This window comes from Hibiscus syriacus, unplaced genomic scaffold (assembly GCF_006381635.1).
Source record: "Hibiscus syriacus cultivar Baekdansim isolate YM2019G1 unplaced genomic scaffold, ASM638163v2 tig00110548_pilon, whole genome shotgun sequence".
Lineage (NCBI taxonomy): Eukaryota > Viridiplantae > Streptophyta > Magnoliopsida > Malvales > Malvaceae > Hibiscus > Hibiscus syriacus.
The window spans coordinates 5,618,994-5,635,059 of NW_024062775.1; the positions used below are offsets into that span (position 1 = coordinate 5,618,994).

Consider the following 16,066-nt stretch of genomic DNA (forward strand, 5'->3'; position numbering starts at 1 on the left):
GTGCAGTTAAGTCTGCTCCAGTTTTCACAACAGCTCAGTATCACCAAATCCTTGAGCTTTTGAACAAGACTCCATCTATTGATGCAACAACTAACCTAGCAGGTACTGCTTTCAAATGCTCACCTACTTCTGCTGATTCTTTTTCTTGGATACTTGATACAGGGGCTACTGACCATATGGTGAGTGACATCCACTGTTTACAATCTCTTCATTCATGTGAGCCTAATTCTGTCCATTTGCCTAATGGTAAAACAGCTCCTATTACACACATTGGTAGTTTTCGTTTTAACTCTACTGATATTCTTCCAAATGTACTGTGTGTTCCTGATTTCCGTCATAATCTGCTGTCCGTATCAAAAATCACAAAAGATCTCAACTGCAGTGTCATTTTTTACCCTCATTTTTGTATTTTGCAGGATCTCTTCACTGGGAAGATGAGGGGGATTGGTAGGCAGGTTCGTGGTCTCTATGTGTTCAATTCCAAGGATCTTGTTTCTGGTTTGTCATCTCAAAATTTTAATTCTGATTTGTCTTCATCAGAATGCAAAACTGATTCTGGTTGTATGTCTGTTTCTTCTCATAATAATACAATGCTTTGGCATGCACGTTTAGGGCATGATACTACTGTTAAAATGCAGAAGACTCCTTTTTTGAGTTCTTTTTCTTTAAATGATAACTCTGTTAAACAGTGTTCTGTTTGTCCTCTTGCAAAACAGTCAAGACTACCTTTTCCTATTATCTCATCTAGGTCACTTAAACCATTTGATCTAATTCACATTGACTTGTGGGGTCCCTATAGAATCTCAACACATAGTGGTCATAGATCTTTTTTGACTATTGTAGATGATCATACTAGACTATCTTGGGTTTACTTGTTGAGGCTTAAGAGTGATGCTCTTCTATTTCTTAAACAATTCTTTACTCTTGTCAAAAATCATCATTCCACTTCAGTTAAGTACGTTCGTAGTGACAATGGTGGTGAGTTTTTTAGTGATAATTGTTCTGAACTTTTCTCGTCTCTTGGTATTACTCACCAAAGCTCCTGTGTTCATACACCCCAACAAAATGGAGTTGCTGAGCGCAAACACAAACATTTTTTAGAGGTAGCTCGTGCTCTTCGATTTCATTCTCATGCGCCTATCAAATTTTGGGGTGAGTGCGTTTTAACTGTCTGTTATATCATTAACAGGCTTCCTACTCCTGTTCTTGACTGGAAAAGTCCTTTTGAAATCTTCTATCACAAGCCACCTACTCTTTCTCATATGAAAGTATTTGGATGTCTTTGTTATGCGACCAAAGTTAACTATAAGGACAAATTTTCCCCAAAGGCTTCTCCTTCTGTTTTCATGGGTTACTCATTAACTCAAAAGGGCTATATCCTTTTTGATCTTCAAACAAGATCTTTCTTTGTCAATCGTGATGTGGTTTTTCATGAAACTATATTTCCTTTCTCGTTTCCATCAAACAAGCCTTCTCCTTTTTTTCCTGCTCAGCCCTTTATTGATGATTCTGATTTTCTCAATATTGAAATTTCTGCACCATCTTTTCCAATAAATTCTGTTTCACCTACTATTTCAACTTCCGTTCCTCTTGCATCACCTCAAGTCTCAACTAGTTCACCAATTTGTTCTCCAAGTCCATGTTTTAGTTCACTTGATCCACCTGAAAATCAGTGTCTGCCTCAGAGAAGGTCTACTAGGACTGTTAAACCTCCTAATTGGCTACATGATTATGTTCAATCCTACCAGTCCTCATCTCTTCCAAGTAAGTATCCTATCTCTAGTTTCATTTCTTATTCTCACTTACCTTCTAAAACTCAAAGTTTCTTATCTTCTACTTCTCGTTTGAGTGAACCAAAAACTTATTCTGAAGCCATTACCAACCCTCTTTGGATCCAAGCCATGAAGGAAGAGATTGAAGCTTTGGAGTCAAACAATACTTGGTCTATAGTTACCTTGCCTTCAGGGAAAGTTCCAATAGGCTGCAAGTGGGTTTATAGAATCAAGTACAAGGCTAATGGAGATGTTGAGCGTTTCAAAGCTCGCCTTGTTGCTAAAGGATTTAATCAAAGAGAAGGAGTTGACTTTGTGGATACCTTCTCTCCAGTTGCTAAAATGGTCACTGTTCGAACTGTACTTGCTATTGCGTCAATCTTTTCTTGGACTCTTTATCAAATGGATGTCTACAATGCATTCTTGCAAGGTGACCTAGTTGAGGAAGTCTATATGTCACTACCTGATGGTTTTTGCAGCCAGGGGGAGTCTAAGGTTTGTAGGCTGCATAAATCACTTTATGGACTAAAACAAGCCTCTAGGCAATGGAATCTGAAGCTAACTGAGGCTTTACTTACAGCTGGTTACATGCAGAGCAAGTATGATTATTCAATGTTCACAAAACAACAAGGTATTGATATAGTTGTTTTGTTGGTGTATGTTGATGATCTCTTAATCACTGGCAGTAGTGAAGTACTGATAGCAGAACTAAAGCATATCTTGAATAAGAACTTCAAAATGAAGGATCTTGGAGAGTTGAAATACTTTCTAGGATTAGAGGTTCTAAGGTCAAAAGCTGGGATTGTATTGAATCAAAGAAAGTATGCTTTAGAGCTGATTGAAGAAACTGGAGCAGGGGGAGCTAAACCAGCTATTACTCCTCTATAGCAAAATAAAAAACTTACAACAGCAGAGTATGATGAAGCTGTGTGTAGTAATGAACAGCTCCTGCAAGATAAATCTGTTTTTCAGAGACTTATAGGCAGATTAATATATCAGACTCATACAAGGCCGGACATTGTTTATGCAGTACATTTCTTGAGTCAATTTATGCACAAACCAAAACAATCGCACCTTGAGGCTGCATTGAGAGTGGTTAAATACATCAAGAAAAATCCAGGGTAGGGGATTTTACTAAGTGCAGCAAGTGACTGCAAGATATTTGCCTATTGTGATTCCGATTGGGCTGCTTGTCCTATGACCAGAAGGTCTGTTACTGGTTTTTGTCTTAAGCTTGGAATGTCTCTGATTTCTTGGAAGTCTAAGAAACAGAATACTGTTGCGCGCTCTTCTGCAGAAGCAGAGTACAGAAGCATGGCTGGAACGGCTGCAGAAATAATATGGTTGAGGGGTTTATTGGCGGAGCTGGGATTGAATAACATGGCACCAACAAAGCTGATGTGTGACAGTAAAGCGGCTTTACAAATAGCAGCTAACCCAGTGTTTCATGAGAGAACTAAACACATTGAGATAGACTGCCACTTCGTCAGAGAAAATATTCAAGAAGACTTGATACAGACCGAACATATCAAGACAGGGGAGCAACAAGCTGATCTAATGACCAAGGCCATCAACATGAATACCTAGTTTCCAAGTTGGGGTTTAAAGATGTCTTTGCAACCACCAACTTGAGGGGGAGTGTAGAAACTGTTAGCTAATTTTACTTCAGTTATTTAGTTTGTTAAGTTTGTTATAATTCTGTTATTAAGTTGGTTATAGGAGTCATTTGTATATAAGTAGGACTGGTTTGATGTATCTTGAATATAGATGGAATAAAAGCATTATTCAACCAAAAATATTTTTACAAAGACATCATCTGAAGTTCTTTGAAGCGAGTAATTTTTCCAGTCAATTCCATTGATCACACTAGATTGAGTCAATTCCACTTACCTCATTTCATCATTGTAATATCATATCTACATGGAAGTCATATATCCTGTCAACCACCAATATGTACCTTAGGTGACTAAATCATCGACGAAAAGATCGGCTTATGGAAAACACATGTTAAACATCAATTATGTTTTATTAAGAATTTGGTTTATATAGGTCTGTATGACTGTATCTTAACAGGTGCAGGAAGGACAACTTAACATACGGACCAATAATCTTGAAAAGATATCGATTGATTAATATCATAGGGCAATGCAACAATTTACAGTCCATGGGAAAACGTAAATAAGACGGTTTATTTTCTTTGAGCATCACAAAAGCAGGTGCCATGCAGACTCATCCAGACAAAGGTATCAACAAAATAACATAGAAGTAGCCAGAAAATTCTGCATGTCGACTTACAATTTACAAAGCAATCTAAGCTCAAAAGGGATTCACTACTGTCAGCATAAAATATTGCTCAAAAGTAGCCAGAAAGCTATCTACCAACTCCCAGCATAAAAATATGGTTTCTTTACAGCAAAATTGGAGAAATAATAAAAAATGTTATCAATGGTACAAAATTATAGCAACTTCTTATACATGTATTTCCCCTAAACATTGAAGAAAAAAAAATAATCCACCTCTCACCTGTTACAACAGTGGGAAAAATGAGATGCTGAAGTCTCAACTCGTGACAGCTGAATGAGAAGTGTTACACTAGCTAGTGGTACATTTGAGCAAAATTCAAGCACAATTGATGATCTCTATTATCTCCCCAGCCGCCCCAACCCTTAAACCCAGCTTTGTACCCCTGCTGGTTCTCATATACTTCTACATCCCTTTCTGATCTGATATTAGCAACCTTATCAATGTCTTCTACTTGAATGTTCACTGATCCATTATCAATGCAGGCATTACTGTTCCCTTGGCCCTGATGCAAACCACACTTCCCAAAGTGAACTGCACTAGTCCTTGGACCTCGTAAGGTGTACACTGGACTGCCGAACGAAGGATAGACGGTTGCCTACATTGTTTTATCCCAATTGTAATCGTCAAAGAAGCAGAATTCTTTAGCTTTCATATGGATTTTTCTCCAAACAGCCCGGTTGAAGGCATAGCCCACATTTCCCATTCTCTCTGCAATCAAACTATCCCATCCTTCTCCTCTTAAATTCACAATCACAAGGTGCCAGATTAGCAGCATAGCAATCTGGGCATTTGTCAGGCTTCAGTGATACAAGAAACTGCAAGTTGCGATATGCATTGGGGAAAATAAAGTGGTCCTCCTCAATGAAAAGAATATGCCCATGACGCCCTCTGGTCTCCTTCAATCTATCCCACACGGTGTTCATCATCCACCACCAGTGATGCTTCAAAGAAACTACTTTGGAGACCGGTGGTTTCCATACTGATCTGGATTCCCAATACAATGTTTTCCCCCTGCACCATCTTTTTCTTTGCAGTCATTCGGTGATACACCGGGAAAACTGCCGGTAAATACATGGGGCGAATAAGGAGAAAAGATTTGCTTCACTTGTCAAAATTTGATCCCTTCCACAATCTTATTCATTTCTTCAAAGTATCCATCATGACTGACTATTAATAAAGTTTCACTTATCCCCACAACCTTGGACAAGCTCTTAACAACTACTTTAAGATATTGAGGCCGGCTATGAACGTATAAAACAATAGTAATATGATCTTTGGCTAACTTTGGATTTCGATCTATATTCCTAGGGGGCAACCGGTTTCGTTCCTCCAATCGAATTGAAAATGCATTCCGTTTGGGAAGGTTGAGTTTTTCAACAAACCTCTGGATATCAACACTTCCACTTAAACCAGGCGTTGTATCGGTCCTAGGAGAGACTATCAAAAGTGAAACAACTATTAAAGTAACTAAAACTACAGACGGGAAACGTTTGAAAGCTGCATTTTTGAGACGAGGATTCTTGTAATTGGCCATAGAAAAAAAAAACACAGCCAACATCAACCAACTTGCAAGTCAAAAGTTTGCTCTCCCCAGAAACAAGTACCAGAAATGCGAAAATAAAAATTCACATTCATAGACAATCGAAGAGAAAAGAGTAACAGCAACCCATTTTAGAAGAAGCTGGACAAGTAAAAGGGTAAGTGCCAAAAAGCTCCCCCCTTGCCGCCACTGGAATCAATGGTTTTAGCGGTTAAAAAGAAACCGCAAAACCCATAAAAATGGAGATCAAAGTATGGATATGAGGGAAGTGAAGGGATCAATAAATATAAAACGAGAGAAAATTAAATAAAGTAGGAGATGGGTAGCAGCCAAAATCAGAGAGATGAACGTCGTGTATTGCTTTATTGACGGGTTTAAATAAAGGAAAATATTTTTGGAAGAGGGAAATTGACTTGGTTAAGAAGGGAAGTTGTTAGAAGAAGTTACAATTGTGGCTTTATGGTCAAATGATGCTTTCAGTCCCTCTTCTATATTAGTACTTTAATATATAAACTTTAATTTGTTGTGACAAACAAAAAAGTAAAATATCATTTTAAAATTTATTTATTTGCATAAATTCTTTTTTGGAAAATCATTAATTAATCTTAACTTAGGCTTATTATTTTAGGAAGTTTATCTTCTCACTGCTCTATTAATAAATTGAATTGATTTACGTTATTTGTTAAAAACAATTGATATACGTTATTTAAACCCTATAGTTGGATGGTCATTCAAATAGTTTACCCTTATTTTTTAGAATAATGAGATACTGTCCAAATTTACAACAGAAAATTATTCGAAATTGCATATAACATTGGGCCACGTTTGCACGAGTCATAGCTCGAGGAAGATAAGGTTAGTATCCGAGCTTAGCAAATCCAAATAACAGCTGCCACCACATCCATATCCAAAACCATTGAGATATAGGTGATACTCGAGCACAGATAGCTGAAATTTGTTCACAAAAATGGCAGCCAAAGTGTCAATCTCTTCTTCTCTTACTACTCAGATTCCTCTCTTACCCAAGTCTTCATCATCCCCATCAGCTTTCCCTTGTGCTCTCACTTCTAATACCACCAGGCTCCATCGATTCAAAATTCATGCAAATTCAGGTCATTTACATTTTCCATTGAATCTTCTTTTGTTTGGATGATTTATATGTTGAACAGTTTTTAGAGCTTGGGTTTCTTCTTTTAACTTCGACAATGAAGAAAGTGGTTTGATTTGTTAGGGGAAGGAGAAGGAGAACTCAAGCCAAAAGGAAAGAAGAAATTTATCACTAGAGATGAAGAACCAGAGCAGTGAGTAGTGTTCTTCACCCATTTTATGAACTTAGTTTTACATGATTTGGCAATTCAAGTTCCAAGTGATTGAATAACAGAGGTGGTTTAAAAATGAGTGCAGGTATTGGCAAACTGCAGGAGAAAGGGAAGGAGAGAATCCCATGATGACCCCTCTTCCTTACATTATCATATTTGGAATGTCAACACCCTTTGTAATCTTAGCCATTGCCTTTGCCAATGGCTGGATTAAGGTACCTGTTCGGTGATCTTCAGGCTCGGATCTTTGTCGTTGAAATGCATCTTAAATTCAGCCTTGTAAGCACTTGTTCATGTTACCACTCTCTTCTTTTGAGTATTTATGTTGTAAATTTCTCATGCTAAAGAGTTGAAAAACCAAATCTTTTCCGAGGAATAAAGGTTTTGTTATCAGTTTGTGGCAAATTACCCAACTTTTTCCAAGGCTAAATCTTTTCCTTCTCATTATGTCAACAATATCAAACAGAGATGATAAGCAGTAATGAAATTTCATAATAGATACAACAGGTTCATTTACCTATGCACAGACTTGTATAGTACTACAGTTACATATTTTTGAAGAAATCTTGTGTTGAGCAAACTGCCAAAGACTAACCATCATCACCATCTTTCTTGTAAAGATGGTTCATCAATGTATGAGAAGGCCTTTGTGAGGACTTTGGCTTCCTACTTACAAATGATCGTTCATCTAATATCTTTGTCGGCAACAGCGGAGGCAGTTCAGGAGGAGGCTTGTTGAAATCGCCATCGTTTAGTGGTCGACTATCATAGCTCGATATCGGGGAAGGAGGAGGTTCGAACTCTGAGAGGCTTTCGGGAGTTTCCGGAACAAACTCCTGTTATAACACATTAAGAGACTCTCTTTTTTAATGTTGGTACTCAAGCAATGAATAAAGTACTGCATCATTAGGTCCCATAGCTACTTAAACATGTGAATAGCTTTATATGAATCTGCAATTTAAAAGTAAAAAGAAGCTTGAAAATACCTGCAAATCCAAAATGTTATAAGCATTCCCGGACGCATTGAATTCAGTCGGTAAGTTAGGGGCATATCTCCTTAGCTCATCAACAACAATGTGGTAGTGGTAAACACCACATGGGAGAACCATCATGATAATGAAATCTTTATGGAATGCGTGCAAGGGTTCTCTGAAAGGAGAAGAATTGAAAGTTACTGTAATTTAGATTAAAGAAAACTGCTCAAACAAAAGAATGAAACTTCAAACATAGACACCACAAAGGAGACTCCGATACATGGTCTTCCAATCGTTCCACGATCCGGTAATAGCTACTTGCTCTCGACCAAAACACCATGTTATCATCACAGCTCTCTTCTCCTCTTGGTCGAAATCCTCGTCGCACATAGTGTTTTGCAGTAGTTCGTCATTCCGAGCTTGGATCATTTCAGCTGATCTTAGCCAGGGAAACATAGGGATCTAAATATACAAATTCAAATCAGATGTTTATGGATTTCTTTCAGTTATGCATACATTCCATATTATGAACAAAACTCTACCCCTCATGAGCAAAGTACTTCAAATGTCAATTTCTGGGCATGCCTATGCAAAGGCACTAAATCTCTATATGCTTTTCATCCCTTTGGAGATCAATCTAATCCAAAATCAAATTTATATCTGTTGTGTTCGATGAAGCTCGTTCAATCAATCGAAATATGCCAAGAGGGGGTGAATTGACTTTTTGAAGTTTAGGGAGTAAGGAGTATGAAGATAGGAAAATTTGCATTATGATTTATAATGATTCAACTCCCTCAATGAAGTTTACATCCACTGCCTAAGTTTCTCACTTACGATTTTCCAACAAATCCACTAATTTGTTATTTCTTTTTCAAGGATCAAGAGTAACCTTTACAACTCCTTAGTTTTTCAAAAGGCTAAACTAGAACCAAAACCCCTTTACAAAGGATAAGAATTGTAAACAAGAAAACATCTAATAAATGTAAAGGATAAGAATTGTAAACAAGAAAATATCTAAAAAAGAATGTGTTTACAAATTAAAGCTCACAAAAACAAAAATATTTACAAGAGAAAGAGAAATAAAGAATGAAAATATTTTCTCTTATGTTTGATTACTTGGATAGGTGTTGTTCAACCTTCTTCAAGTGTCTTGAACTTATTTTTATATGTTGGAATGAGTTACTAGTCGTTTCTAGCCGTTTGGGAAGGTTTGGAGCCATTGGAAGACTTTATGCACACAAAGTTTCGAAACTCTTCGAAAGTGTCGTTGGAAAAATTTGACTGTTGGACACAAAGTATCGAAACTTTAGGTAAAGTTTCGAAACTCTTGAGATAATTTCGAAACTTTTTGGGAAACTGTCTTAGAAAGTTTCGAAACTCTTGTAGAAGTTTCAAAACTTCTGTCAAAATACTTATTTTAAGGTTTCGATTGGACTTTGAATTATTTTGATGAAAACTTTGAATAAATTCAATTTAGTCCAAAAATATTTTGCCCTTATTTGTTATATCAAAATATTGGTTTTATAGTCTCATACTTTTTTATATAACAAAACATTTGAAAAACAGTTTTTGGCAAAAACCCCCTCTTATCAAAACATTTAATGAAAAAGAGAAATATTTTAGAAAATATTTATGAGTAAGTAGAGAATCTTAACATTAAAATCATTTCAACTTTAGAAAATGTTCATCACAACACTTTTTAACTTACATGAGATAGAAAACATAAAATTATTTAAAATCAAAATTCATGTAAGCTAAAACTAAATGAGCAACCAATTATGCAAGATAATTAAAATAAGCTTAGAGGTTACCATTTCATATCAAGTGTGGCTAGAGCATTTCAGTATCTTCACTTTCATCACCATTGATCTCACACGCCTACAAGAGACATTTATTTGAATTTTGGTATCCAAATTGCTTTGGATATTTGAACATTAGTTTCAATTCCTAGGAACCCATACTTGTCTAATTTTAAAATGTTTTTATTTCTTTAAAGGACAAGTATGTAACACCCCAAACTATGGGTTAGTGACTAAATGGTAAACTTTCAGAATTTGATGATTAAAGTAGAAGAATGGATTAGTTCAATGATTTATCTGGAAATAAATCCTAAAAGATGTTAGTAATTATAAAAGGTATTAAAGGGCAAAAGGGTCATTTGACCAAGAGATGAATTAAATAATGATATATATATATATATATATATATATGGATAAGGATAAGAGATTTTCCAGAAATCTCTTCTCTCTTTTCTTCTTCATCTTCTTCCTCCTCCCGTGAAAGCTCCAAGGCAAAGGTAAGATTCCTTGTTAGCTGATGATTTGTTGATTTTAAGAGTGGGTTTTGATCCTTAGGTAATACTTAAGATTATGGAAAGCTTAGGTTGTCCTAAAATCAAAAGATAAAGGAGGTAGAGAAGATTAAATATTAGTGGTTCTTGAATGAAATCTTGAAATAGAGTTTATAATAAGAATTGAAAGTTGGATTTGACTTGTCATCAATCTAAGTAAGAGATATGAAGTAATATAATTGGATTTGAAACATGTTGCAAAATTGATGTAATTATTGAATTACATATGGAAGATAGGATTTTTAGGTTTAAGATGAAATAAATGAGTATAGATTGGTTTAAGTATGTGTACTAGAGTTAAGAATGAAAAAGGGGATGAAACATGAAGGATTTAAGCCAAAATGAATGAATTTTCGGGTTCAAAAAGAGGATTCTGGGCAGAGTGCATCGATGCACATTCATAGTGCATCGATGCATCAAGGTTAAAACCCATAAATTGTTTGAAGGTGTATCGATGCATTGGTAGTGCATCGATGCACTCTTTTAAAATAAAAACATCGAATGCAATTCATGCATCGATGCATAAGTAGTGCATCGATGCATCCCATTAATAATGAAACATCGAATGCAATTGGTGCATCGATGCATAAGGAGTGCATTGATGCATCCCAGCAATAATAATACATCGAATACCTTTTATGCACCGATGCATTAATAGTGCATCGATGCATACCTTCATTAAAAGATGAAATTTACTTTTCTCTTAGTCTAAAGAATGAACCATTAGAATATATTAGTTATAATACTGATATAGATCCATGTGCGATTATGTAGATACTAAAAGTAAGCTTATTCCGGAACGATCAAAGGATTAGAATCGAATCAAAGCAAAGCTAAGGTGAGTGCATACTATATTTATATTATAATGGAATAAGACTTGTGATAAGTCTAATCCCTATATTGATTTTTATAATACAGTAGTTGTGAACATGCATACATGATAATTATTGTGATACATGCATAAGATATATATATGTTCATGTGATATGATATGTGGTATGTGACAGAAGAGAAATAACAAGTGATATGAAATGTTATAAATGATAATGCCCATGTTATGTGATATGAGAGCTAGGGGTAGTCGGCATGCCAAGAGTCGAGGGTATACCTATGTTCTACGGAACATATGGATAGAATTACCTATGTCTTTCGAGACATATGGACAGTATACCTATGTTCTACGGAACATATGGACAGAATTACCTATGTCTTTCGAGACATATGGACAGTATACCTATGTTCTAAGGAACATATAGACAGTTTACCTAGGTTCTTCGGAACCTATGGATAGTTGCCGAGGATCTTTATGGCCTCTGGATAGTTACCGAGGATCTTTATGACCTCTGGATAGGTCCTTCGGGACATTGATAGAGCTGTGGTGACAACATATGTGTGCACAACCTCAATGTACTCATATACCTTAAGTTCTCACTAGTATACATGGGCTAATAAAAAGATTAAACAAACATATTGAATGTGATATATATACGATGGGTTTATAAATGGTTATCAAAAGTAAGTGGTTTGAAATGTGTTACACGAACCATATGATGTTATATGTGTTTCTTAATGATAATGATAGAGATTATGATAATGATGGTATATGTTTATGTATGCTTTATGTTATATGAAATATTATATGTTTTATATTTCTCACTAAGTCATCGACTTAGCGTGTGATTGTTTCACACGTAGGTTTGGAAATTGAAAAGAGAAGTAAAGAGGAACAAGACATGTCAATTCTCCTCACCGAATGTCAGATCAGAAGAGAGATGAATAATATGTATTTTTGTATATAAAGTTCTAGTTGGCATGTAATCAAAAGAATATATTGTATAAGCTCTAAATAGTTTTGTAAATGTTTTGAATAAGTTAAATGTTATAAAAGTTTTTAAAATTACTCACTATTTTATACGAATAAATGTTTGAAAAGTCAATGTGACACTTCAGACTCGTATCCGGGTCGGATACGGGTTGGGGGTGTTACATTTAATGGTATCAGAGCTACGGTTTAGCCGATTCTAGGCTAAAAATGAAGTCAAAATTGTTTTAAAAAGTATACATGCCGACATAAAGTAGAAAATTTTCTGATCTGGTAGGGTAAGGAGTGTACTGTCTTGTTAATAGAGTTGTAACATCCTCAATACCGGGTTAGTGACTAAATTGGAAAGTTTCAGATTTTGGTGATTAAAATAGAATGAATGAATAGTATAAAGATTTATATGTAAATGATTGTGTAGGATTTAATTGAAAGAAAGAAGGAATGGAAGGGCCAAAGAGTCATTTGCAAGGAAAATTTATTAAAGAAGGGATAAGGATATATATGAGTTTATGCGATATAAAAGGGTATATGTGTCATATGTTATTATAGGTGATATGAGATACATGATCACAAGAGAAATGATATGAGCACATGAAAATATGAGAGTTTCCATAGTGAAACACAAGGCTATAGACATGAAGGTAATAGCATTCACCTGCCCTGGCCAGGCAGGGAGAAGAGTGAAAACCTCAGGGAATGCCTGTATAAGATTAGAGAATGATTCATGATGTTGAATGATATTTTGATGTGTTTACAATGTTATATTTTGTTAACTCATAGAATGAATGTATTAAGATAGTTAAAAGATTTAGGAGCACCTAAGTTCAAAGGTAAATTTGAGAAATGTTCTGTTGTTACAGACATTTGGTTAAAGGATATGAAGAAAATGTTAAACGGTTTTCATTTCTCCAAAATGGAGAAGTTAAATTGAAAAGTTTCGTTACTACATGTGCAAGTTAGAGTATGGTGAACCAATGTCACCATAAGAATGTTAAAAGATCAAGTGACGTGGTTATTATTTGTAAAAAGGGTTCAAGAATAAATGCATCAGTGATACGTTTATAAGATGAATGAAATCAGAATTATGAATTCGAAACCAAGGGATAGTACTGTGTATAAGCAAGAGTGTGGATATGATAAGAGTTTGTATTCTAGATGGAAAGAGTTAGCATTGGCTAACAAGAGTATGTGATGAAAATGTAATAGAATTATAATATATTGACAGGTTATGATAACCAAATATGAAGAGGATTTGGATACAGTTGATCATAATAAGGCGTTGTGGTGAAGAAGATAAAGATTTGTATGTTTGAAGGAAATACAAGTACAATAGATGATAAGAATGAGGTTCTGTACAAGTAAAGTTGATTATCAAAGTTATGAAAAGATATAGTTTAGTTATGTTATAAGAAGATTTTGATAATGGAAGGATTAAATATGATAAAGGATTATAAGGATGTGCAGATTATAAGTTTGATTAGAAGTAAGAAAAGTATGTAAGGTTATATGAAGAGATTATGTGTATCGTAATATAGACAATGATGAAAGAATGAGTAAAAGTTTGGATTGTGGCGCATTAATTAGAAAATTAGGAAAGGAATCAATTGATTGATTTTTTTTGATTTAAGTGATAAGAATTGATGTTAATGTCTATAGGATGAGTAACATTATGTGGATTTTAGAAAGGTCAAAGGAAAAATGCATAATCGAATGAGAAAAAAAAATAGAAATGGATTGATGTTATTGGTTATTGTTTATATGATAAGCAACAAAAGATGAACGTATAAACGAAAAAGATAGTTAGAAACTAAAGGATTGAAAAGTAAGTTTCTGATGATGACAAGAAAGAATAAGTCAAGGAAGCAACATAAGAACATTAGAAGGTATGTTCTTATTATGATGTGTAGTGAAAATTCGAGGACGAATTTTCTTATAAGGAGGGGAGAGTTGTAACACCCCAAACTATGGGTTAGTGACTAAATGGTAAACTTTCAGAATTTGATAATTAAAGTAGAAGAATAGATTAGTTCAATGATTTATCTGGAAATAAATTCTAAAAGATGTTAGTAATTATAAAAGGTATTAAAGGGCAAAAGGGTCATTTGACCAAGAGATGAATTAAATAATGATATATATATATGGATAAGGATGAGAGATTTTCCAGAAATATCTTCTCTCTTTTCTTCTTCATCTTCTTTTTCCTCCCGTGAAAGCTCCAAGGCAAAGGTAAGATTCCTTGTTAGCTGGTGATTTGTTGATTTTAAGAGTGGGTTTTGATCCTTAGGTAATACTTAAGATTATGGAAAGCTTAGGTTGTCCTAAAATCAAATGATAAAGGAGATAGAGAAGATTAAAGATTAGTGGTTCTTGAATGAAATCTTGAAATAGAGTTTATAATAAGAATTGAAAGTTGGATTTGACTTGTCATCAATCTAAGTAAGAGATATGAAGTAATATAATTGGATTTGAAACATGTTGCAAAATTGATGTAATTATTGAATTATATATGGAATATAGGATTTTTAGGTTTAAGATGAAATAAATGAGTATAGATTGGTTTAAGCATGTGTACTAGATTTAAGAATGAAAAAGGAGATGAAACATGAAGGATTTAAGCCAAAATGAATGAATTTTCGGGTTCAAAAAGAGGATTCTGGGCAGAGTGCATCGATGCACATTCATAGTGCATTGATGCATCAAGGTTAAAACCCAAAAATTGTTTGAAGGTGTATCGATGCATTGGTAGTGCATCGATGCACTCTTTTAAAATAAAAATATTGAATGCAATTCATGCATCGATGCATAAGTAGTGCATCGATGCATCCCATTAATAATGAAACATCGAATGTAATTGGTGCATCGATGCATAAGGAGTGCATCGATGCATCCCAGCAATAATAATACATCGAATACCTTTTATGCACCGATGCATCAGTAGTGAATCGATGCATACCTTCATTAAAAGATGAAATTTACTTTTCTCTTAGTCTAAAGAATGAACCATTAGAATATATTAGTTATAATACTGATATAGATCCATGTGCGATTATGTAGATACTAAAAGTAAGCTTATTCCGGAACGATCAAAGGATTAGAATCGAATCAAAGCAAAGCTAAGGTGAGTGCATACTATATGTATATTATAATGGAATAAGACTTCTGATAAGTCTAATCCCTATATTGATTTTTATAATACATTAGTTGTGAACATGCATACATGATAATTATTGTGATACATGCATAAGATATATATATGTTCATGTGATATGATATGTGGTATGTGACAGAAGAGAAATAACAAGTGATATGAAATGTTATAAATGATAATGCCCATGTTATGTGATATGAGAGCTAGGGGTATAGTTGGCATGCCAAGAGTCGAGGGTATACCTATGTTCTACGGAACATATGGACAGAATTACCTATGTCTTTCGAGACATATGGACAGTATACCTATGTTCTACGGAACATATGGACAGAATTACCTATGTCTTTCAAGACATATGGACAGTATACCTATGTTCTAAGGAACATATGGACAGTTTACCTAGGTTCTTCGGAACCTATGGATAGTTGCCGAGGATCTTTATGACCTCTGGATAGTTACCGAGGATCTTTATAACCTCTGGATAGGTCCTTCGGGAAATTGATCGAGCTGTGGTGACAGCATATGTGTGCACAACCTCAATGTACTCATATACCTTAAGTTCTCACTAGTGTACATAGGCTAATAAAGAGATTAAACAAACATACTGAATGTGATATGTATACGATGGGGTTATAAATGGTTATCAAAAGTAAGTGGTTTGAATGTGTTACACGAACCATATGATGTTATATGTGTTTCTTAATGATAATGATAGAGATTATGATAATGATGGTATATGTTTATGTATGCTTTATGTTATATGAAATATTATATGTTTTATATGTCTCACTAAGTCATCGACTTAGCGTGTGATTGTTTCACACGTAGGTTTGGAAA

The 16,066-nt window shown here is 34.7% G+C and overlaps 1 protein-coding gene and 2 pseudogenes across 1 annotated transcript; 1 reads left to right on the top strand and 2 right to left on the bottom strand.

The window, feature by feature from the left end:
- Positions 1-4,368: 4,368 nt before the first annotated feature.
- LOC120130503 lies at positions 4,369-6,046 on the bottom strand (annotated as a pseudogene).
- Positions 6,047-6,521: 475 nt separating this feature from the next.
- LOC120130509 lies at positions 6,522-7,332 on the top strand. The gene is made up of 3 exons (XM_039147738.1): positions 6,522-6,728; positions 6,848-6,917; positions 7,021-7,332. Exons 1-3 carry the CDS (start codon positions 6,584-6,586, stop codon positions 7,163-7,165), a joined length of 360 nt encoding a protein of 119 aa, XP_039003669.1. The 5' UTR covers positions 6,522-6,583; the 3' UTR covers positions 7,166-7,332.
- Positions 7,333-7,343: 11 nt separating this feature from the next.
- On the bottom strand, positions 7,344-8,367 carry LOC120130505 (annotated as a pseudogene).
- Between the last annotated feature and the right edge of the window lie 7,699 nt (positions 8,368-16,066).